Below are 23,030 nucleotides of genomic sequence, written 5' to 3'. Positions count from 1 at the left end.
CAGTAATGATGTAACAACACAGTAACTTTGTGGTTGGGGGGTCATCTAGCATGAGGAACTGTGTTAAACTTTCTAATTTTGCCACACTAGGAAGGCTGAGAACCACTGGGCTAAGAGATATTTATTTATTTAATTAATATACTTGTTTAATTTTATGGTTATGTACCAGATTGTTTGGTTATGCAATTGCACTTTTAAAAGGCTTTTGTGACTGAGGTGTAGTATAGAGACAGAAGAACATGCATATCTTAGATGTATAGCTCGGGACATTTTTATAAACTGGACAAACCTATGCAATGGACACCCAGATCACAAGACAGCATCATGTGCCTGACAAGCCCCTCTCCCACCCTTGTAAGCACCCCCCGACATTTCTCACAGACAACCACTCCTCACTAACAGCCTAGACTCTGGCTGAGGAAAATAGAAAAGTAGAATATAAAATGGAGATCATCTTGCATGCTTTTTTTGCTTTGGGTCCTTTGACCCAGTGTCAAGCTTGCCAGATTCTTCTGTGCTGTGACATAGTTGGGGCTCATTCCCAGTGTCCTGTAGTGTTTCCATGGAACAAAGACATTGCATTGGACACTGCGTGAACATCCCACCTCGCCCATGTCTTTTGGGGCACACATGTCCGTTTCTTTGGATGTGTTTGTGGATCTTGGGTTTCTTGGTCCTCTAGTGTTGGCCTATGTTCAGGTCTAACAGACACTGTCCAGCAGCTTCCTAGGACCTGCCGGCTTTTATGTAGGAGAGATTTATATTCTCATCATCTGTGCCAGTTGGCAGGTTCCACGTGCCGCTGTTTGCATTTTAGCCATTTTGTGTGTGGTTTCTTTCAGTTTGCATTCTGCAGGTGCATGAGGAAGCTGAGTGTCAATCACTGGGCTATCCCACCTGCATCTCTAGTGTTCTTCCCATGTTCTGTAGGTGCTACTCTGGCTCTTAGTGTACTTATTTTGAATAATACTAATTTTAGTCATGCTATATTCATACATAATTCACTTACACATAATTTTAAAAAACACAGTGGAGCATTAATTGGATTTTCTAAACAGATAAAGTACTCCAGGTTCTGAAAATGGGAGTCAGGGAAATTTTCGTTTTGCGTAATGATACCCCCCTACACACACTGGTTTTTCATGACAGCCTTTGCCCTGATTCCCAAGTGTCAAGAATGGTGCATTTCTGAAGCAGTTGTAACTGGGTCGTATAGACACCAACAGCAGTCCTACAGTGCAGGCTTTTCTTTTCCAGATGGCAATTTATGAAGACTCCGTTGCAAATCACCTTACGAAAATCGTCAATTCTGATGAGCATGCGGTGGTCATATCGTCTGCCAAGTGAGTGGTGGGGCCCAAGTGAAGCAGGTACTTAGTTACATGAGAGCACGTGAGGAAAGTATTTCCTGACGGTGGCGACACCGTTTCTGGTGATTCTTCTTAGATAATAACTTGACCTGGAGTTTTGGTCACATAAGCATCTGCATGGAGTCTATTCAGAGAGTACATATTGCTGCTTATTTTGAAACATTTTTGCCATAAAAGTACAAAAAGTGTTTAGAATTTAAATGTCTATTTGCAAATTATCAATGATTAATTACAACATGGAAATCCTATCTCATTATAATTTATTATTTCCTGTACACATATTTTTTTTATTTAGCAACTGTTTATATCACCAAAAGGAAAATGGTGAGATTCTTCAAAATGGCATCTCTTGGCCTGTTTAAAATCCATAATTATTGTTTATTTCAAAATCATCAGATTTTAGTTAATTCCAAATATGGAGCCAAAGCTTCATGATGTTATCCCAAATGTAGAATTTCAAATTTGCTTTTGAAGCATCTTATACTTGCATAGCAAGAAGGTCAGCTAGCGGGAGCTAGCTGAAATTTCAACTCATAAACAAAGGAATGCTTTTTAAGATTCTGCATAGTGAACATATTGCTATTACAGTGTATTACATACTTAATTTGTAATGAAGAAGAAACACAAAAACGTCTTTATAAAACAAGTTTACTTGTAACAGAAGTACAAATGCAGTAACAGGAGACAACACTGAACAATAGGAAGGGGGAAATGGCTTCAGGCCGAGGACCACTGTGCTGGATGCAGACATGGGTAGACTGGCCAAGGACCACTGTGCTGGATGCAGACATGGGTAGACTGGCCAAGGACCCCTGTGCTGGATGCAGACATGGGTAGAGTAGAGTGGTGAGCGGTACTGGCTGATTTGTGTTTGCTTAATGAATTGTGTTGCTTACAGAAATGTGCGTTGAGATTGCTCCGGCTTCCGCAATTCTTGTCTCTGAGGTCCTGGGTTCCACCCACCTATTATTCCCTTGGCCTTCGCAGACATTTGACTTTGCTGGCCTTGCTCTGTGAATCAAATGTATGGGTGTAGAAAACTTAATAGGACACCTCCTTGAACTCAATGTTACCAGGCAGTTTTTGAACCTAGAACCCTCCTGCATCAACTAGATAAGATTCCAGACCCACACCACCTGGCCCATCTTAAGTACATCTTTTACTACTCTAAATTCACTATTTAGATCATTTCTTTCCTCCAGAATATAAATATCCTATATTCCTTTTGTAACACAGAACCACAGGACCATAACACAGAACACTTCTCATTATTCCCACAATTCGAGCATCAAGCACTCTGCTAATTTACACATCAGCCCTGTGGACACAAGGTACACAGAGCCAGGCTGTTCCCTCTGCCTCTCTGCACCTCAGAGATATCGGGGAACTGAGGTAGGAAATCTTGGCTGCCCCTTTCCCTTCTACACTGATGGACTGAAGAGCTCCATCCCTCATAGTCAATAGCACAAGCAGTGGTCAGCACTCTGTCATGTGCACAGTTTCACACACCCAGGAGGAAAGTAGGTCAAACGGTTACATTAATGGCAAGGTGGACTTCTAGGTTGGAGTTGCACAAGCTGGTGAGAGAGGCAGTGTCTGCTCTCAGGAGTGGAATTTCACAGAGGATCTTCAGGTAGAGCATGCACAAGTGTAGTTATGATAAACTGACATCATGTGTGAAGAAATTCTATAAAGGTATATTATACATTAAAAAGAAAGATTACATTGGAAGTCTAAGGAGGAGTCTAATAAATGGTAAGCTAGGCTCTCTTAATTCTTGTAAAAATTAGAAATTAAGGGGCTGGAGTGATAGCTCAGCACTTAAGAGCTTGCTCCTGCAGAGGACTTTAGTGAGGCTCCCAGCTCCTGCAACTAAGCTCACAGCCATTAGTAACTCCAGTCCCAGGAGGTCTGATATGTATGTGTCTCCTCAGACACTAGATTGAATGTGGTACACACACATACATGACATGCAGGCACACACAGATACACATATTATTTTTTTGACCTTAAAGAAAAATAGAGAACAGAAACTGGAATGTGAAATGTCAGCCAGTTCCAAGAGGATTGTGCCTGTAGCTCAGTGACTGAGTGTTCACTTAGCACACGTGAGACACGGGTTCTGTCTCTGTATCAGGGAGCAGGCTGAGGGCTAGATGGCCAGCAGATCTAACCCCTAAGCAACAAGTAAAACAAAAATGGTTAGGAATAATGCACCTAGATGACCAGTTCAAAGGTCTGGAGTGTAAGCGGGTGCATATGTGCATACTCTGTGCCTGTCACATAGTTTGATTTTATAATATGGATTCATATCGAGGATGCCATTCTTCACTCACCAGAGACAGTTATGAACTCAATAGAAAAAAAACACTAGTGGAACATATTTCTCCTTTTCTTTATATTCTTACTATATCAATGATAGAAATGTTTTACTTTCAAGATGTTTCTATCAACGTACACTTTTTGCCAAAACCAGTCTAGTCATATGCCATAATTATGCTACCTATTTTTTACACAACTGTTTGAGAGGCAGATGTGTTTCACATTATTTTTCTCTCTAGTCCATTTCTTTTTGCAAAGACGCCAAATGTAATTAAAAGAAACAAACAAGTCAGCCATAGATTGCTGACACTAATGAGACCTAAATTGAGTTAGGCTTGTATATTATTGCATTGGTTATCTTAAGGGGGAAAATGGATGGGTTAACAGAGAATATAACTGAATTCAAGTGTCTGATTAGTTGGTAACTCATACAGGCAACCCCTTTGTTCTTCAGGTAGCAGTGAGCTACCAAGATGTCCATTTGCTGACTAGATCAGGAGACCCAATAGTTCCTGGAGGTAGTGAAGAGCTTGTGTGTCTGTTCAACATGAAAAGTGTCTAAACTGTGGCAGATACTACATTATTTTTAAGGGATCTGAAAGTATTCTTTTTAGGGATTCTTTAAGCATTTGAGGATGGTTCAGCACAGCCTTAGTATAAGTATGGAAAGCGAGGCTTACTTGTGTGTCTATTTTTCACTTAAAAGCCGTAAATATATCTAAGCTATGTTACCATGGATGGAAGTGCCATCTTATGTAAAAATGACCCCAGGCATTCAGAGTTTGGACCCTTACATTTACGTGACTGCCTCTGTGCATCAGAGCACACAGACTACAAAGGTGCATTTTCTCTCCCTCAAAGGATACTCTGTGAAACCGTGAAGGACTTCGTTGCCAAAGTGGAGAAGGCCCAGGACAGGACACTGGAAAATGCAGTAGTAGCCGAAGCCGTGGCCAGTAAAGTAAGAGGGGCACACATCAAGGGCCTGCGAGTCGTTTTTTGACATTATGAGCACCGAGCTGTGTTGTAAAGGTTGCCTTGGTGTGCTCTTGCCAAAATATCTAAAGTGAAAAAACAATTTTTTATTTAGGTATGAGGATTTACAAAAATAGCTTCTAGTTTATGGTTATCCTTTAATATGCACAAAAACAGCATTGCTGGAAGTATTCAGCAAGCCATTTAAAAAACAAAAACAAAAAAAACCTCAGATCCCTTTCTCTGTGATTAAAGGGACATGCAGTCAGCCTGCCAGGGGAGGATGCTAGGGGACCCGTGGTCCTGTTGGGTGAGGCCTGACTTTCCATGTCAAACAAGCATTGGTGACCCAGTTCCCTCCCAGCACGGGTCTCTCCATTCTCTAGACTCAAGTCCTTGTCTCCTTCAAAGTTCTGTTTCTTTCGTGACCTTTGTTTCATACCTTTACAGATTTTTTCCTCCTTTATGAGCTTTCTGATGCTAAGGTAAGAATAGCATATAGACTTTACAAGCCAGCATCTTTTCTTTTAAAGTTCATGTAAGGGTCTTTTTACTCAAGGACTGGGAATGATTTCTGCCCCTGAGGCTCGGGCTGTACTAGGGGATTAAGTAGAAGAAAAAGAAAGTGGAAATAAATTTTTCCTTTAAATTTTTAGTCTATGACATAGACACTGTGTAGGTCATATCTGCCGCTCTCTCCCCCCACCAGCTTCTCTTGGGATCCCTACCCCATCACATCTCTACAGGATCCCCACCCCCATTGCTTCTTCATTCATATTTCAGGTCTTCCTTGCATAATTATTATTTTTATCTCACAGTTAGTGCCCCTAGTGTGGACATAGGTGTGGGGTCATCCACTGGGGCGTGGGGAAATCTGCCCATGGCCACAGTCCTCCCTCCCCCAGAAGTCACCAGCTGTCCATAACCCCTTAGCCTAGGGGTGGGACCTCCAGAACCCTCCCCCTGCCCAGTGCTGGAATCCTTAGCTGCTGGTCTTAGGCAGGTCTTGTATGGGTAATCCAGCCGCTGTGTGTCTGTGTGTGCAGCAGCCCTGCTGTGTCTGGAGGCCACCATTCCTCACCTCTCCACCCTGTCCTCCAGTTCTAACATGTCCTCTGCCCCTTCTTCCGCCATGTTCCTTCCCTGAGACTTGGGGGTGGGGAAGGGGTGTTAACGTGACCATTCCGAGTCCCCATTTGTAGATGTTGTGATTCTTTCCATAAGACTAAGTACTCTGCCAAAGTGCTCTTAGAAATGATGACACCTCCGGCAAAGTCGCAGAATACAGAAACAACTCATAAAAACCAGCAGCCTTCTTACGAACCTTTGCCGATGACACTGAAATAAACGTCTGAGGTCTCGCTCATTTCCCTTCTCTGTGGAGAGTTTCAGGAGGCAGGGACTCTCACTTAGCCACGCTTCTGTCTTGGAAGTCCTTCACCTGTGGCTTTGCTTGGCTTCTCATCAAAGACAGAGAAATAGAGGGAAGGTAGACCAGGAATTCTGTGGAGACTGAAGCCATTGGCAGTAGCATTAACAGTTTTGATCCCAAAGGTTTCTTTTCCCGTAGAAAAAAACAAGAAAAGCAGAAAGAAACAAAGCGTGGTCTTTCTAGACCCCTTCTCATTCCTGAGCATTTTCCTTCATGATCTTTCTTGGGCCCAGTAGTCCCCAGGGAGCACTGTTCAGTTCTTTGCAACACGGAGCTGCAGCTTAGCCATGCCTGCAACTCATGATGTTCAAAGGGTGCCCTACGTCAATAACTTTAAAGGAAATCATGGTGTTTTGTATATTGTGTATCTTTCAACTTAGTGTTAGTTGCATTCTAAGGAAGAAAAACAGCTCATAGGTTGTAAACATTTGAATCTGTGGTGGCTGGAGAGATACCTCAGGGGTTATGAGCACTTGCTGCTCTTGCAGAAGACCCAGGTTTGGTTTCAAGTACCCACTTGGTGGCTCACACAGCACCTGTTGCAGGTGACCTGAGACCCTCTTCTGGCTTCTGTGGGTACCAGGCACACACACATGGTACCAATGCATGCATTCAGGCAAAACTCCCATAGACATAAAAATTGTTCTAAGAAGATTTTCAGTCCTGAGATAGCGTTTAGTCATTCTGAAGTATGAGTCAATAGGTAGACACAAGAGTCATAGTGTTTTTTAGTCATTATGCCATAGATCTATATCAGTCAGCTAATAGCAAGCAGTTCTGTACATTAAGACCCACTCACTTAAAGATCATTTTCTGTCTTCAGTAAGTTTAAAATGTATTTAAAACAAAAATCTACAGAATAAAAGACTATAGCTACTTAAATGTTTTCATTCCCAATGGTTAAAGATTTATCTTGCATAAAAATACATCAGCCAACCTACTATGTTTTAATTTCTTCTCCCTCACCCTTGCTGATACTTGTTTATTTGCTTGTCACCACCATTGATGTTTTGTTTGTTTTCTCAGTGCTCAGTCCTAAATGAGAAGCTTGAACAACTGCTACAAGCCCTGCATGCAGACCATCAGGCCAGTCGAGTTCCCCCAGGGGTCGGCCCTGCAATCCCTGAAGAGGACACCTTGGAGTCTGCCAGTGAAGAGTCCTTGGGTGAAAGCAAGGACCAGCTCGTGAATGACATTGGGAAACCCTCCTCCCAGAAAGCTTCGAGGCCCCGGGAAATAATGCTGCGGGCCAACAGTCTAAAGAAGGCAGTGAGGCAAGTCATTGAAGAAGCTGGAAAAGGTACACACTCACAAATTTGGAGGGGCTGCAGCATCCCTGCTGCAAGCATAGCCAGTGTGCATAGTGCTCAGATTTGCTGCCCATTTACAAACAAGGCTCATGGCACGATAGAAGACAATACGTTCACTAAAGGGAAACGTGTACTTAGATGTATCTAAGTTCAGTAGTGAAGATCTGAGTCATAATTGCGCGTACACCAAGATTTCAGAAGTAAATGAAGTTTTAATATTTCCATCCCAACTTAAGTAGAAAAATAGTTATAGAACAAGTCTAAATTTTTCAGTCTTTTAACTTTACTGGCATCTCTTTATTTCTTAAAATGAGTCTTGTAGCTGCTGAACATAAAATAATAACAATGATTTATTTATTTTTTTAAATTCCTTCTTGTATGATCAAAACTCATACCGAACAGTGAGTTCTGGGTTGCAAAAGAGGATTTATTTTTTGCACCTGATAATGATGATTTCTTAACATCATTACAATTTTTAAAAGTATATAAATCTTCGAATTTTAAAAAGATTTACTTTTTAATTTTTGCTTCTGTGCATGCATAAGTGTCTGTGTGTGGGAGGGTGTGTGGGAGAAAAGGTGCCACAGGAGGCACTGGAGCCTCCAGGATGGCAGTAACGGGCACTGTGAGCTGCCCATGTGGATGCTGAGCACCAAACGTGAGCATGGGCTGTCTGTGCTCTCAGCCACTGAGGCATGTCTGCAGCCCCTAGGTTTAAACTTCGATATGAGTATAATGTACATGCTTCTTAGAATTTTAGTGCCAGATGAAAATGGACTTAAATGTGACTAATGTTGGGAATCCCCTTCCAGGTGTGTAACTTGTAATCGGGCTTTGTATTTTGATTTAAATTCATATTCTATACTTTCATTCTAGTAAATATGTAACTGTAACAAATTTAATTTTTTAGACTCTTAAGTATCCACAGACATCACCCCCAACTTTGTTACTAAAGAATGTTGCTTTATAAATGTACAATTTCTTTTGGTAGTTGGTTTAGTTTTTCTTTCCTAAGCATACCTTAATATGAATTCATTTTGTTTCTACTTACACAAGTCTGTTTCCCTTCTTACTACTTAAAGTTATGGACGAGCAGACAGTGCAGCCCTGTGAGCCAGTGAGTTCATCCTGTGACTGTGATACAGAAGCAGACGAAGCTAAAGAGGACGACACCAAAGAGTCATTATCAGGTGAGGAATCATTGATGGCGCCATTTGGAAAACCAGTGATAACATCATTTGGACATCAGTTACAACTAACTTTGCACTTAGTTTTAAGTTGGAAATGAACTGTTGAATTTCTATTTTTCTAAAGGCCTTTGGGCAGTTTGTGCTATTTATGAATACTAAAATAATAATGGCAACCAATGAGTTAGGTTGACAAGTATCCTTATATGTCTTGTGAGATCTAAGAGATACCTAGAAACCAACAACTAAGTGTTATGGGACTAAAGATGAGTAAATATCTTGGAAGAAATACCCAAGCTTCCCAACTTTAGCCTTACGTTGCTCTCAGATTCCTTGGGAGATTGCAGTAAAGTCGTTGGCCTTTTCAGCACCAAGTTTGGCCTTTCCGGAAGGATTCAGAAGGCCCTTATATTTTGGTGACTGACCAATGCTTATTGCTAAACTAAGCCTTAAGACCAAAAGACTTCTAATTACAACTCTGTCTCTACCAAATTATTTTTTGCCTAGAAGTTACTATATTGTTGCTTGAAGATTTTTAACTGTTTCCCTGCCTTTTGGCTTTCAATAGGAAATGAATTTGGCCTTTTAGCATTTCACATAATATAAGTGAAAGTTTCCAATTACTGTTGAATAAGACTGACAGAAGTTAAAATATTAATGATATGATATAGTATGAAAGTAATTATAATGTACTCATGAAAAGCCAGCATAATACATCAGAACTGTTTCTTAAAATTTGTTAACATTTTGTTTCCAAACTTGGGCTGTTTTTTTTTAAAAGATTTATTTTATTATTTTATGTGTATGAGTACACTGTAGCTGTATAGATGGCCGTGAGCTATGATGTGTGTGGCTGCTGGGAATTGAACTCAGGACCTTCTGCCGGCTCCGCTCACTCTGTCCCTGCTTGCTCCGGAGTAATTCACTGTAGCTGTCTTCAGACACACCACAAGAGGGCATCCAATCTCATTACGGGTGGTTGTGAGCCACCACGTGGTTGCTGGGATCTGAACTCATGACCTTTGGAAGAGCAGTCAATGCTCTTACCCACTGAGCCATCTCGCCAGCCCCGGACTGTTTTTTTTTTTTTTAAAGCTTTTCTGTAGTTTTCCTAAGTAAAAATGAAGATGATAGTATCCTATTTTAATTGGTTTGTAGTGAAAGTTGGCCAGTTTATTATACAAAAGCGTCCCGAGTGGTTTCTGCTGTGCAGGGTTTCATAAATGGTTGTTCTCTATCATTTTTGTTGTTGTTATTATTGTTGTTGCTTTGAGAAAATTTGTTTGATTGTATTAAAAGCTCTTAAGAAAAATAAAAATTAAGTTCAGTGAAGTTCAGATAGTCAACATATATATATATATATATATATATATACATATATATATATATATATATGTATATATATATATATATATATGTATCTGCAGGCAAATTCTTATATTCAATTTCCAGATGGTCATTGAAGCTTCAGGACATTCAGTTTCAATACATTCTCTCTAGTGTCTAGCTGTAACTGCTAGAAGACTATTCTTTATCATAAATTTACATTTTCTCCCTTAAAATTCAACCCATAATGGAGGATATTAGTGGGATTTATGTGTCACAGTGTAGGCAGTTATAACTCCTGGCATTTGTATGGTGTTTTTATGATTGGCTTAAGAGTTAATTTCCCAGATGGCATTTCACCAATTCCAAGTTGATTCCTGTATCACCCCCTTCTTCCCTCTGGCAGTCCTTAAATGATGGTATAAAGGTCCCTGCTACATCTGATCCCTTCCTTCATATCTGGTGTTTCTTAGCTTCTTCCAGTAGTCTGTAATTTGGTGATTTTGAATTGTTCATTCTTCTGGCTCCATCCATTTGATCCGTGTCTATCTTAAAAGGTTTTGAACAAACTCTAGATGTTTTCTGTAAGGTAATGACATAGATATTCATGCTGCTCATTGAGTACATTTTGATGTTGTGAAAACCCAAAATTACTGAATTTGTTTTCAAGTTTAATTGCAATAGCTTTTCCTCATTTTTATACCTTTCATCTTTTTTTTTTTTTTAATTTGGACCATCAGATTTCCACATGTTAAATTCTTGTGTCATCTCCAGTGTATTTTATCTGTGAAGTTAGTAATCAGGCTTGTGATATAAGCTACTGGCCATAGTAGGGTTAGCAATGGCGTCCTTACATCTGTTCTCTTCCATACGTGTAATCTTTTGTCCATGGCCTCCAGTCAGCCATTAGTCCATCTTACCTTACTCTCATAGACTCAACACTTCCATTGCTTAGAGAGGAAATGGAAAGATACTGTTAGTGTGCTAAATATAGAAATAAACATAGATTTAGGAAAGTCTTTAATTTTGCCACATTTGATGCCAATTTCGCGTATAATCCAACTTATTGAAAATCATTGGCAATCGAAGTGTTCCTTCTATTATCTTTATTGGATCATCCGTATTGTGTCATTATTAAATTATGTAATCAATGTCTAAGATATGAGAAATAAGTCTATTAATGTGTTCAAAGTGGTGCCTTCCTTAGGAAGATTCATGAAGCACTAATTTGATTCCCTGCAGCAGAGCATTGATCTTAGTCAGTTCTGCACTTTCTGCTTTTTATCAGAGGTAAACAACAAAAGTTGCTTCGTGTTAGAAATTAGCTCCAGGAGTCCCATCTGTCACACACAAGTGACTCTTCTGTTTGTTTTGTGCAGCTGGACTGTTTTTGATCAGAGAAAACACATGCATGATTAATATAGTTACGTTTGTAATTAGTCTAAGGGAGAGTGAGGATAATTAAGTTTCAGAGTACTTTTAAATTGAATTTAATGACTACTGTCTTTTTAATACCTATCACTGGCCTCTAGATTAGTTCAAGGTACTGTTTTTCCTCCACTAACTTGCCTTGTCTTAGAATTCAATCTTCCTTTTTGATATTTTCTTGAATATTTTACCTATATGGAGCTTTTACCAAAATATAACAAAACCATTTGGAGCATATCATCATTCAAATAAATGATGGCAAAGAAGGTACATTGGCTTTATTTGAAGATAAATGATATCTTTCTTCAATTTTATTTTTTTATTAAAAATATTTTTACAAATAATGTATTTTGACCATATTCTTTTCCCTCCTCCAATTTCTCAGCTCCTCTCTAACTCTCTACCAACCCAACTTCATAATCTCTTCCCTCCCTCCCTGCAATAAGAACATCCCTCCCTCCTTCTCTCCCAATGAAAACAAAGACCAAAACAAACAAACAAATAAAACAACGGAATACCACACACAAAAACACATGAAGTTCTGTTTTGTACTGGCCTTGAGCCCATCCTGGAGTGCGCTTGATATACCCAGTGACACTCCATAGGAGAAAACTGATTTTCTCTGTCCCAGAAGGTATCAGTTGCAAATAACTTCTTGGTTAGAGACGGGACTTAGTATCTGCATTTCTTTCTTCATCCTGGTATTTTGTCTGATTTGAACTTATGCAAGTCTTGTATGTGATGTCTCCTCTGTGAGTTCATGTGTGTATCTGCCCTGTCGTGTCTGGCACACAGGGTTTGGAGCCATCCACCACCTCTGGCTCTTAGAATCTTTCTGCCACCTCTTCTGCATAGCTCCCTGAGCTTTCTGGGGAGGAGTTTGATAAAGACATCTCACTTAGAGCTGAATGCTCTAGAGTTGTTCACTATTTGTATATTGTCTAGTTGTGGGTCTCTGCTAATTCCCATCTACTGCAGGAAGCTTTTCTGATGGGGCTGATTGATGTCCAGATCTGAGTCCAGCCAAGTGTCTCCATTAACTGAAGACTATGTTAACTCCTGCTTCACGTGTGTGCACGTGTTCTGCTGGGAGTCATGTCACTTAAATATGATCGTTTACCCAGTATTCATGATTAATGGGCAGTGTGGGTAGTATGCAGCATAACAGTTACCAGGCTTTAAATTTTCTACTTATCAAGTATGGGTTGATCACATTCAAATTAGCTTGTTATTGACTTTTAATGACAGTAGATATCTATGCTCTGGTAGCATCTATTCAAAACCAGAGATCAGTATATCTCCCTTGGGAGATATTCTCCATATGTCTCAAGAAAATGAAAGTAAAGTGACAGTGGAGGTAAATATAATTGATATATAACTAACATCTTCAGTTCCACTCACTGATTAAATCGGCAATTACTTGTTGCTGTGTGTCTTGAGTTTAGAGGGGGTTGCTTAATTTTATACTGGTTTCATTTGCCATTTTTAACCTGGATTCTTTTGTCAACAGCCAAAACCACATCTCAGTCTCCTGATGCCCAGGCAAGTCGTGGCCATTCCCAAACTGATTCTGTCGCTGGTCCAGCTGTGGCCACCACCAAAGAAAACCTCCCTGTGCTCAACACTAGAATAATCTGCCCAGGTAGTGTAGTTGCGTGACGTGGTCCGTGCTTTAAGATATCTGTGAAAATGAGTAACTTCAATTTCTCTTATTCATGAACTGCAGAAGGGTGTCCTTAGTGATAAATGTTCCTTTAAGAGAATATTGTTGCCAAACTTAGTTGTAGAAATCCAGATCTTTAGATTATTCCATGCCTAGTGTATAAGACAGATTCAAACTCACATTTAGGTCTTGCCCTAGGAAATGTGAGTTTGTTGGTTCTAGGTCAGAGTCCAGGGTCTGTACCTGAATTGGAGCTGACCATCTCTTCTGTGACCTCCAAGGATCCCCACGATCTACTTGTGGTTTTAAGTCACTGCTTTCTCTGTAGGCATTTTTAGCTAGTATTGGTTTCAGCCTAGATAAAATGAGTCTGCCTTGGATTAGCGGATACAAGTTTAGGTAGGAGCTGGAGGAAATGGGTGTGTCTCAGAGCTGCCTAAATCTACAGAGGTTTTAAAGTTCCTTTCATCATCATTCAGAACATGTTGGAATCCATGTAGACCCTTCTCATGGAATTTCTCTTTAACTATGGTCTTTAATTCAAACACTGGTTGGAGAGTTTGTTCCTCTCTTTCAGTAGTGACAGATCAACCAGACAGATGGTGAGGGAAATAGTGTGTACCCAGAAGTCATATGAAACAGTAGGATCCAGCCAGCATCCAAAGGACACCCAGACACAGAAGGATATGCACTCTTCCCAAGAGTGTGTGGAACACTGTCTAGGATAGGCCATAGGCCAGTCAGGTCACAAAGCATTCTCAGTAAGCTCACAGTTCTGTGCTCAGCACAGTGGACTGCGAGGGATGAGGTGGGTGCAGCACACAAGCATGGGAACGTGGAGGGACATAAAGAAAAAAAAAAGAAAGAAAGAAACAGAGAAAATACTTTGATATGAAAACAGAAACGTACCATCCTAAAATTTAGCTGATGCAGCTGAAACCTGCCTGGAGGGGAGTGTAGAGCTGTAAACGCTGGCTGTGAAAATGTCCATCCATCTCACATCAAGCACCTGGCACTCACCTTGATTGACTAGGATAAGAGCTGACTAAATGGAGCTAACGAGGAAACAAAGAATACATGTGAGAGTAGAAATAAATATATGAGAATTAAAAAAATAGTAGAGAAAATGAACAAGAAGTTAAAGAGTGAAGATTCAAATCACTGACATCAGGAATGGATGAAGTCTTGAGGCATCATTATGGAGTTTAGAGAAATATAAACTGATGGAAATATAAAGTGCGTAATGACCAACCAATCACAATTCAGAGGAAACAGGCAAATGCACAAAAACACATAAAATAAAAATCCCATTCAAGAAGAAAAAGAAATAAAAAGCCAGAAGTGGATTTTTTAAGTGTATGTATTTAATCCCAGCACTCAGGAGGCAGAGGCAGGTAGATCTCTGAGTTTGAGGCCAGCCTGGTCCACATAGCAAGCTCCAGGACAGCCAGGACTACATAAGAAATGTCTTAATAAACCAGAAATGGAGGGAAGTATAACTGTGTCTTCCCAGATTTCTCTTGCATATAGCACCCAAAGTGGGGCTTCCCCTTCTAAAGAGAATAGAGGAGGACTTTCATGAGGGGGTACTGGGAGGAGAGGAAGGGTAATATTGGATTGTAAGGTAAATAAATAAAAGGAAATAAATAAAAGGAAAACCCCAAGGGCTTCATACATGTGTATACATGTGCTCATTTGTGCACACAAAGGAGCTAAGCCACAAAAGCTAATAACTGAGGACACTAAGCCTACAGAGTAGAAGATCAGTATGTAGAAATTACATCTTTATCATTATATTTCTGTACACTGCAACTGAGCACTCTGTCCATGCAATTAAGGAAAAAGTTCTACTTGAAATCGCATCAACAACAACAAAACACTTACTGAATGAGTTTAATTCAGAAAGTGAAATGCTGAAAGCTAAAAATTGTAGAATTGCTGAATGGTAAATGAGAAAATGTCACACATATTCCTTTTCATGTTTTTCTCTTTATTACAACATGCAGAACATTTGGAAATATCGAAACAGTTCACGTCCCTAAGTATCATCCTTTGAGCCTTGGATACTGAGTGGTCACTGAAAAGCAGGCTTTGGGAGCAAGCCGCTTGGGAAGGGCGGGTTGAGTGGACCGCATCTGACTCTGCTTCCTCTTAACGTGCGATGCTGATGTTTCTGGCAGGTTTGAGAGCAGGACTTGCCGCGTCCATTGCTGGGAGTTCTATCATTAACAAAATGTTGCTGGCGAACATCGATCCTTTTGGTGCAACGCCGTTTATTGACCCAGATCTAGATTCACTGTAAGGAACACTTTTGTAGCTATTTGGCTTCCATTTTTGTTTGTTTGTTTGTGTTTCTGTTTTGTTCAAATCCTAACATTTTGTATGTGTCCCAAAGTGTATGAGTCTATCTGCAAAAAAGGGTGGTGAGGATGCTCGGATGTTGATCATGGTCTGTCCCTGAGCCGGGGCCCTTTCTCACCTGCTCCGCAGCCACTCCCTGGTGCAGAGCTCTGTGCCTCGCCCTGAAGGGTGACCTTAGCACCGGTTTGTACCTGTACTCATGCCATCCCCTGCCTTTCTGCCTTCAGTCTGCTAACCCTGCCATCTTTCTGCATCCTGCTGCACAGTTTCCTTATTTCTAGCTTCTAACCCACATTGACTGCATCTCTTTTTAGACTCTCCAAAACCACTTTTGGAAGCTTGAGATACATTTACTTTTGTTTTCATTTTAAAATTTGCTTTATGAATGTGTGTGTATGTGTCTCCACATGTGTATGGGTGCACATACATAGGTGGAGGCCAGTCTCCCACTTTATGCCTAGACAGAGTCTCACATGTGAACCTAGAGCTGAGCTATCTCCCTAACTCACAAGTGCTTTTATTAAAAAAAAAAAAAAAAATCTTACTTTTTGTAGTAGCATTTCTCAAGGACAGTATTATATTTTATTTTAGGAATTTTTATTTTATATTTGTGTGTGTGTGTATGTGTGTGTGTACATGCCATGACATATCTGGTATGGTCAGAGGACGACTTGCAGGAGTCGGTTCTTTCTGTCAACCATGTGTGTCCTGGGAACTGAACTCATAACAAGTTTAGTGGCAAGCACCTTTACCTGTGGTTGAAGGGGAGAATTGACTCCTGCAGATTGTCTTCTGATGTTCATACATATGCCAGGCATCTGTGCAGTACCCATCCACCCCCTAAAAAAGTAATTGTTAAAATAAAAAGAAAATGAGTGTGGACAATAGTTATAACAATGCATTGAGTTCAGAAGTTTCTTTCCTTACAATTTGTCCACTATGGAAGAGAGTCTCTTAGGAAAGAGAGAGGGGCATTGGCCCTGCCTGGAAGGCCCTCCCATAGATACCGGCATCCGTCTGTGGAGTCAGACCCTGGCATAGAAGAGGCTTAAGGCTGCCAAATTTAGTAGAAAACAAAAATAATGACTGTCTTTGCTCTACTTTTGCCTCAGACCAAAAATTATTGCACCTGTGCCCAGAGGATGTCTGTAGGGTATGGCTTCTGTTTTCCAGTTCTCCTGGAAGAACGGCTACCTAAGGGTAGTAAGTGGAACTGTGTGAATCAGCTGTACTGTAATATATCTGAAGTGGACTTTTATGTGCTTTTTTTTATTATCATAGAGATGGATACTCTGAAAAATGTGTCATGAACAACTACTTTGGGATTGGATTAGATGCAAAAATTTCATTAGAATTTAATAATAAGAGAGAGGAGCACCCTGAAAAATGCAGGTAATTTCAATAATACCCATAATGTTGTTATATGAAGGCAATTTGACTTTAATTTCATTTATTATCTCTTTTGATTTAAGGAGTAAATACATAACATTTCCTACGATTGCACAACAATATTTATTTTTCAGAAGCCGAACTAAAAACTTGATGTGGTATGGAGTCCTTGGGACTCGGGAGTTGTTACAGAGATCATATAAGAATCTGGAACAAAGGGTTCAGCTTGAGGTGAGTTCACCTGGAAGCAAAGACAGCTGAGTTTATCTTCCAGAGATAATTTGCAGAGCTAAGTTGACCTAATTTTTTTTAATTAGGGGTTAAATATATTGTAAAGGTAGTGTCGACTCTGCCTAGAAACCAGAGGCATAACCTGGCCATTCCCATCAGTTCCTGAAGCTGGGGCCACTGGGTGGAGCCATGAAAGTACTTTAGTAGGACAGTGTCTTTAATAATGGATTTTTACCCTCAGATGTTCCAGTTCTGCAATGCCCAATGTTTTTACAACATCCTTGAAGATAGTGTTTGCAGCTCATCCATTTTAATTTAAATACATATTTATTTTGATCCAATTATTTCTAACAAGTCAGTTAAAAAATAAGATTTTGGCTTTTTTTTTTTTTCTACTTTTAGTAGAAACTTTAGGTTAACAAAATTTACTTAATCTCTTGCAATAGCAGGAAAAAGATGATTGGGAATCTTTGAAGTCTATCAATTACTATAAATTTATTTTCTTTTATCTTTTGTCCAGGATATATCTTTTCTATCTGCCCTTTATGACCAGATACTTTTTTCTTTTTTTTTATTAGATATTTTCTTTATTTACATGTCATATGACTTCTCCTTTCCCAGTTTCCCCTCCAAAACAAAAAACAAAAAACAACAAGAACAAACCCCTGTTGCCTCCCCCTCCCCCTGCTTGCCACTCCACCCTCTCCTACTTATTAACCCTGGTATTCCCGTACACTGGGGCACAGAACCTTCACAGGGCCAAGGGCTTCTCCTCCCATTGATGACCGACTTTGCAATCCTCTACTATACACATGCTGCCAGAGCAATCAGTCCCGCCATGTGTACTCCTTGGTTGGTGGTTGAGTCTCTGGGAGCTCTGAAGGTACTAGTCAGTTCATATTGTTGTTCATGACCAGATACTTTTATTTAATGCATATCACTAACACAGAGGAATTTATAGCTCTTAAATGGTCTGGCAAGCTAACTAAACTGAGTACTGTTGTCTTGGCATTATCTTAATAGTGGGTTGTAGGCTAACCATCAACTAAATGTCCTAAAGATCAGCTGCTTTGATTCATGGTTGCTTGTAAACTTACAATGCAAACTACGAAGTGAAAGGCTACAAATCAGGAAGGTTCACCTTTTGCCAAGACTCTCTGCCACAGCCGCACCCCAAGGCAGTGTAGGTGCCCTTGTATGAATTGTATGAGTTCCTTTATTTTTGATCCCTGGCCCCAGGTGGCCGCACTCCTTAAGAACAGTTAGTTGTAACTATTGCAGTTAACCTTAGTGCGTAACAGTAGCCAACATCGTCTCAAGACAGAAGTGGGTTGGGAAATGATAATTTGATAGGGGAGATGTTCCTCATATGACGATGACTGTCACGTTGCAGCATGGCTCCAGGAGCAGACTTGATTGGGGCATGAGGGAATGAAGAAATGACAGACAGATACATAGACTGAAAGCTGGGGTCGGGGTGTCAGGCTCTGAGCTGCAGGAGCTGAGCATCCCAGGATCTTAGCAGCATATAGGCTTGCGCAGGGAGGTGGGATTATTACATAATGATAAAGCTGGAGGTGGGATTTATGGCATACAGCTGGATCAGGACACAGGCTTAGCTAACCTTGGTAGGTGCTGTCTCTGCAAGGGTGCAGCTTCAGGCAAGAAGGGGCAGAAAGCTATGGTAAACATTCTCTGCACAGACTGTCCAGACTAGCCCTTGGTCCCCTGCAGAAGGCTTTGCCATGCCTCAGAACCTGAGGCTACGAGGTCCTTGAAGAGGTTGTGTCTGTGTCAGCAATGCACAGTCTCTCAGAATTTTACTCCCTCAGTGCTTCCTCTGCTCCCTACAGATGAATCTGATCATAAATTGGGGGTTGGAAGGGGCAGACTCAAAAAGTATATTTAGAGCCAGGTGTGGTGGCACATGCTTGTAAACCTACCTAGCTCTTCTGGTTTGGAAGTAGGGCAGTTGCCCACATTCAGACCTGGAGTTTCAGGCCAGCCAAGGCTCTATAGAATGATCCTTTCTTTAATAAACAAAGCACACAAACAAAACAAATATAAAACCATTTAATACTTGTAACCTGTCTTAGAGTTTTACTGCTGTGAACAGAAACCATGACCAAGACAAGTCTTATAAAGGACAACATTTAATTGGGGCTAGCTTACAGGTTCAGAGGTTCAGTCCATTATCATCAAGGTGGGAGCATGGCAGCATCTAGACAGACAGACATGGTACAGGCAGAGCTGAGAGTTCTACAGCTTCATCTGAAGGCAGCTAGTGGAAGACTGACTTCCAGGCAGGTAGGATGAGGGTCTTAAGACCACGCCCACAGTGACATACCTACTCCAACAAGGCCACACCTCCTAATAGTGCCACTCCCTGGGCCAAGCATATATAAACCATTGAATAACCTAAACAGCTTATGGGTTTGCCAACCTCATGCATGCTCAGAATGCTAACTTAGCACATAGTCGATGTCCTGACCAAAGGCTGCTTTATAATGCAGTGTTGACTCTCGCATATAGTTTATAGAGCATTGGATATAAAAGTGAAAGCAGAAAGACTGCTTGTCAGCCTGGGTGGCTGAATGGCCTTTGCTACTGGAAGGGGTCTTTGTTGCTGATCCAAATTTTAAAGAAGGCATCTTACCTAGAACTCTTTCCTTTGATTTAAAAGACCCTGAGGGTGTGTATCCTTTGACAGTCTGCTGAAACTATGGATCACTTTAGTAAAGTTTTTAATACATTAAATAAGCTATGTAGATATAATAGTATAAAAATCAGTTAAGTTTTTTTTTTGTTAGACTGACATATTTGGTTATTACCAATCAAATAAAAATCTACTAAATACAATGTATCTACTAAAGTATCTACTAAATAACAAAGTACCTACTAAATACAATGTTTCAAAGTGGGGATAAACAAATGAGAGGCCTTCGAAGTGGCTACAAAGATGCCTGCTGCTGAGCCGGATGACCAGAGTTCAGCTCCTGGGGCCAACATGGTAGGAGGGGAGAAATGGCTCCTGCAAGTTAGCCTCTGGCCAGCACACACGTGCATACATGCATGTTCTCATGCACACTAAAATGAATAATTGTTATGGGGCAAGTGGAACTGTGCCACTAGACAGAAGAACTGGCAAGGTCGAAGCAGAATCAAAAACCCCTGATAAGTCTTATAATTGAGAATGATAGATGTTAGAATCAGCTCCCGGATACACTCGGTAAGACAGACATGCAGTCTGGCTCCTCTGCATTTCACCTCCCTTGAACAGTCTATTGGCAGTGTTCCGACACCCCAGCGGCATGGCAGAAATGCAGACTGACAAATGATAATAAAAATGAAATGAAACATCTAGACTTTGATATAGTCTACATGTCTGTTGTTTTGTTTTGTTTTGTTTTTCAAGACGGCTTCTCTGTGTAGCCCTGGCTGTCCTAGAACTCACTCTGTAATATGTAAGAGTGTATCTACAAGCAAGCTAGCACCTCGGAGAAATTACATTGTATCTCACCTTTTATAATGTGAAAGAGTGTATTTACAAGAAAGCTCGCACCATGGACACCTTCCTGTCTCCATAGATCAGAAGCAACAGTGTTGCCCTTTTTGACCTCGAAGTGTTTTATTTATTGAGACAGGGTTTCATGTAGGCCAGGCTGCCCTTGAACTTGCTTTGTAGCTGAGGATGTTCATGACTGACTGCTCTTCTTGCATCCTCTTCAAAGTGTTGGGACCATAGACATTCTAACCTCCAAGCTTTTTGCCTTGCAGTGTGATGGGCAGTATATTCCTCTTCCCAGTCTACAAGGCATAGCAGTGTTGAACATCCCTAGCTACGCAGGAGGCACCAACTTCTGGGGCGGAACCAAAGAGGATGATGTAAGTTGCAATAGTGGAGCTGGAGTGTGTGTCCTCAGTGGTAATTACATTCCCAGAATGCCTAGATTTAAAAGTGTGCCTTATAATACTAATTGCATGTTAGTATTTACATGATAAATGTGTTACAATATTTGGAAGGTGTGAGGTAGAATCCTGTCTTAGTCAGAGTTTCTGTTCCTGCACAAACATCATGACCAAGAAGCAAGTTGGGGAGGAAAGGGTTTTTTCAGCTTACACTTCCACGTTGCTGTTCATCACCAAAAGAAGTCAGGACGAGGACTCAAGCAGATCAGGAAGCAGGAGCTAATGCAGAGGCCATGGAGGGATGTTCCTTACTGGCTTGCTTCCCTTGGCTCGCTCAGCTTGCTTTCTATAGAACCCAAGACTTCCAGCCCAGGGATGGCACCACTCACAAGGGGCCCTACCCCCTTGATCACTAATTGAGAAAATGCCCCACAGCTGGATCTCATGGAGGCCCTTCCTCAACTGAAGTTCCTTTCTCTGTGATAACTCCAGCTTCTGTCATGGTGACACATAAAACCAGCCAGTACAAATCCTAACATCTTATTTCAACATTTTCTCTTATGACTAGACTCTAGTTTCCCAGAGTGCTGCCATTAAAGGTGTGTACCACCACCCCTGTCATGGTTTGGTACTATTTCTATTTTCTTTATATGTTTCCCTATATTAGGAAAGAAAAGCCACAGTCACATTTGTGTGGTCCACTACCATTTCTCTAGAAGGAATGAAAAAGAGAACACTATTGAAGTGGGCTTAGGGTGACAGTGATGTTATTGTCATGCTCCTGCAGAATCTTACTCTGATTTCAGTATGAGGCTTAAACAAACATGCAAGGTAGAGTGCTCGTGGTGTGGATAGATATCTGGTTCTACTGAACTATATATAACCTGCTCTTTTTGCCTGCATGCCATCAAACATTCTGAAGTTGTGAAATCAGTAGAGTAAGATAAAGTTGACATTCCTGGGTATCCACTAGGCACTCATCATTCAAAGGGCTTTACATTCATTGTTTAACATCCATGTGATGCGATTTCTTTTCCTCCTTCTCCTCCGTTCCCCCCTCCTCCTCTTCTCATCTTCTTCTTCTCCTCTTCCTCTTCTCCTTTTCTTCTCCATCTTTCTCCCCACTTTCTGTCTCTTTCTGTCTGTCTCTGTCTGTTTCTGTCTCTGTGTGTCTGTCTCTGTCTCTGTCTGTCTCTATCTGTCTGTGTCTGTCTGTCTGTCTCTCTCTCTCTCTCTCTCTCTCTCTCTCTCTCTCTCTCTCTTTCTCTCTCTCTCTCTCTCCCTCTCTCTCTCTCTCATGTGGTATGTGAGCTGCAGATAAGAACTAAGTTCCCTGCACAGGCTAGTAGAACCCTGCAAAAACACTGACCTACATCCTCAGCCCTAAACCTTAACTTTTTGATTTTTCCCTTTAAAAGACGGAGACAAAGTTTCCATAGTAATTAACTGTGAAACAACTTGGATCCAGGTGGTTTGTTAACAGAATTTAGAAGTTATATTAGTGTCAGCATGTTTGTGGCCTCATAGCTCCAGTACAACTTTTAATGAGGGTATTCCTTTAGATTGAGTATTTTTTCCAGTCATAATTATTTGTTACATACAGTAAGCGGGAAGTAAGGACAACTACATGGCCATGGCTAAATTTAAATCCTTGGCATCAGTTTTCTGAACATCCACTTTACATAAAAGCAACCTATGTCGGAGAATTTTTGTCCCTTGAGGTTTCTGTTTCCATACTCAAGAGTGCCCTGAAAGGCTGTTATATTAAAATATGAGGCACAGAGCTGGAGAGATGGCTCAGCAGTTAAGGGCATCGGGCTCCTGCAGAGGACCCAGGTTCAGTTCCCGGCACTCAGCACCAGCTCGTACCACCTGTAACCACCTGCAGCTCAGGCTGTCTGTCCTAGTTTGCTTTCTACTACTGTGATAAACTCCACTCCATCAGCAACGTGGGGAGGAAAGGGTGTGTTCAGCCTCCATGTCCTGATCACATTGGACCATGTTCAGCCCCCATGTCCTGATCTCAGTAGACCATGTTCAGCCCCCATGTCCTGATCTCAGTAGACCATGTTCAGCCCCCATGTCCTGATCTCAGTAGACCGTGGAGGGAAAACAAGGCAGGAACTG

General features: G+C 40.9%; 1 protein-coding gene and 1 non-coding gene across 11 annotated transcripts in view; one reads left to right on the top strand and one right to left on the bottom strand.

Moving 5' to 3' along the window:
- The window catches only part of Dgkh (diacylglycerol kinase eta), a 159,490-nt gene that overhangs the window by 116,858 nt on the left and 19,602 nt on the right, over positions 1-23,030 (top strand). For all 10 annotated transcript variants that reach the window (XM_031362511.1, XM_031362519.1, XM_031362510.1 and 7 more), the window contains 9 exons: positions 1,258-1,343; positions 4,554-4,653; positions 7,126-7,399; positions 8,492-8,599; positions 12,861-12,992; positions 15,194-15,311; positions 16,656-16,766; positions 16,898-16,994; positions 20,772-20,879. In XM_031362511.1, coding sequence (XP_031218371.1) covers positions 1,258-1,343; positions 4,554-4,653; positions 7,126-7,399; positions 8,492-8,599; positions 12,861-12,992; positions 15,194-15,311; positions 16,656-16,766; positions 16,898-16,994; positions 20,772-20,879 — 1,134 coding nt within the window. The remainder of the gene's footprint in view (positions 1-1,257; positions 1,344-4,553; positions 4,654-7,125; positions 7,400-8,491; positions 8,600-12,860; positions 12,993-15,193; positions 15,312-16,655; positions 16,767-16,897; positions 16,995-20,771; positions 20,880-23,030) is intronic.
- LOC116085539 lies at positions 7,773-7,893 on the bottom strand. The gene has a single exon (XR_004116624.1). It is a non-coding gene; the product is annotated as a small nucleolar RNA SNORA40 (small nucleolar RNA).

The sequence above is a fragment of the Mastomys coucha genome, unplaced genomic scaffold (assembly GCF_008632895.1).
Source record: "Mastomys coucha isolate ucsf_1 unplaced genomic scaffold, UCSF_Mcou_1 pScaffold9, whole genome shotgun sequence".
NCBI lineage: Eukaryota > Metazoa > Chordata > Mammalia > Rodentia > Muridae > Mastomys > Mastomys coucha.
Note: the sequence above shows the minus strand (reverse complement) of the source record. Positions and strands in the feature narration are given on the sequence as shown.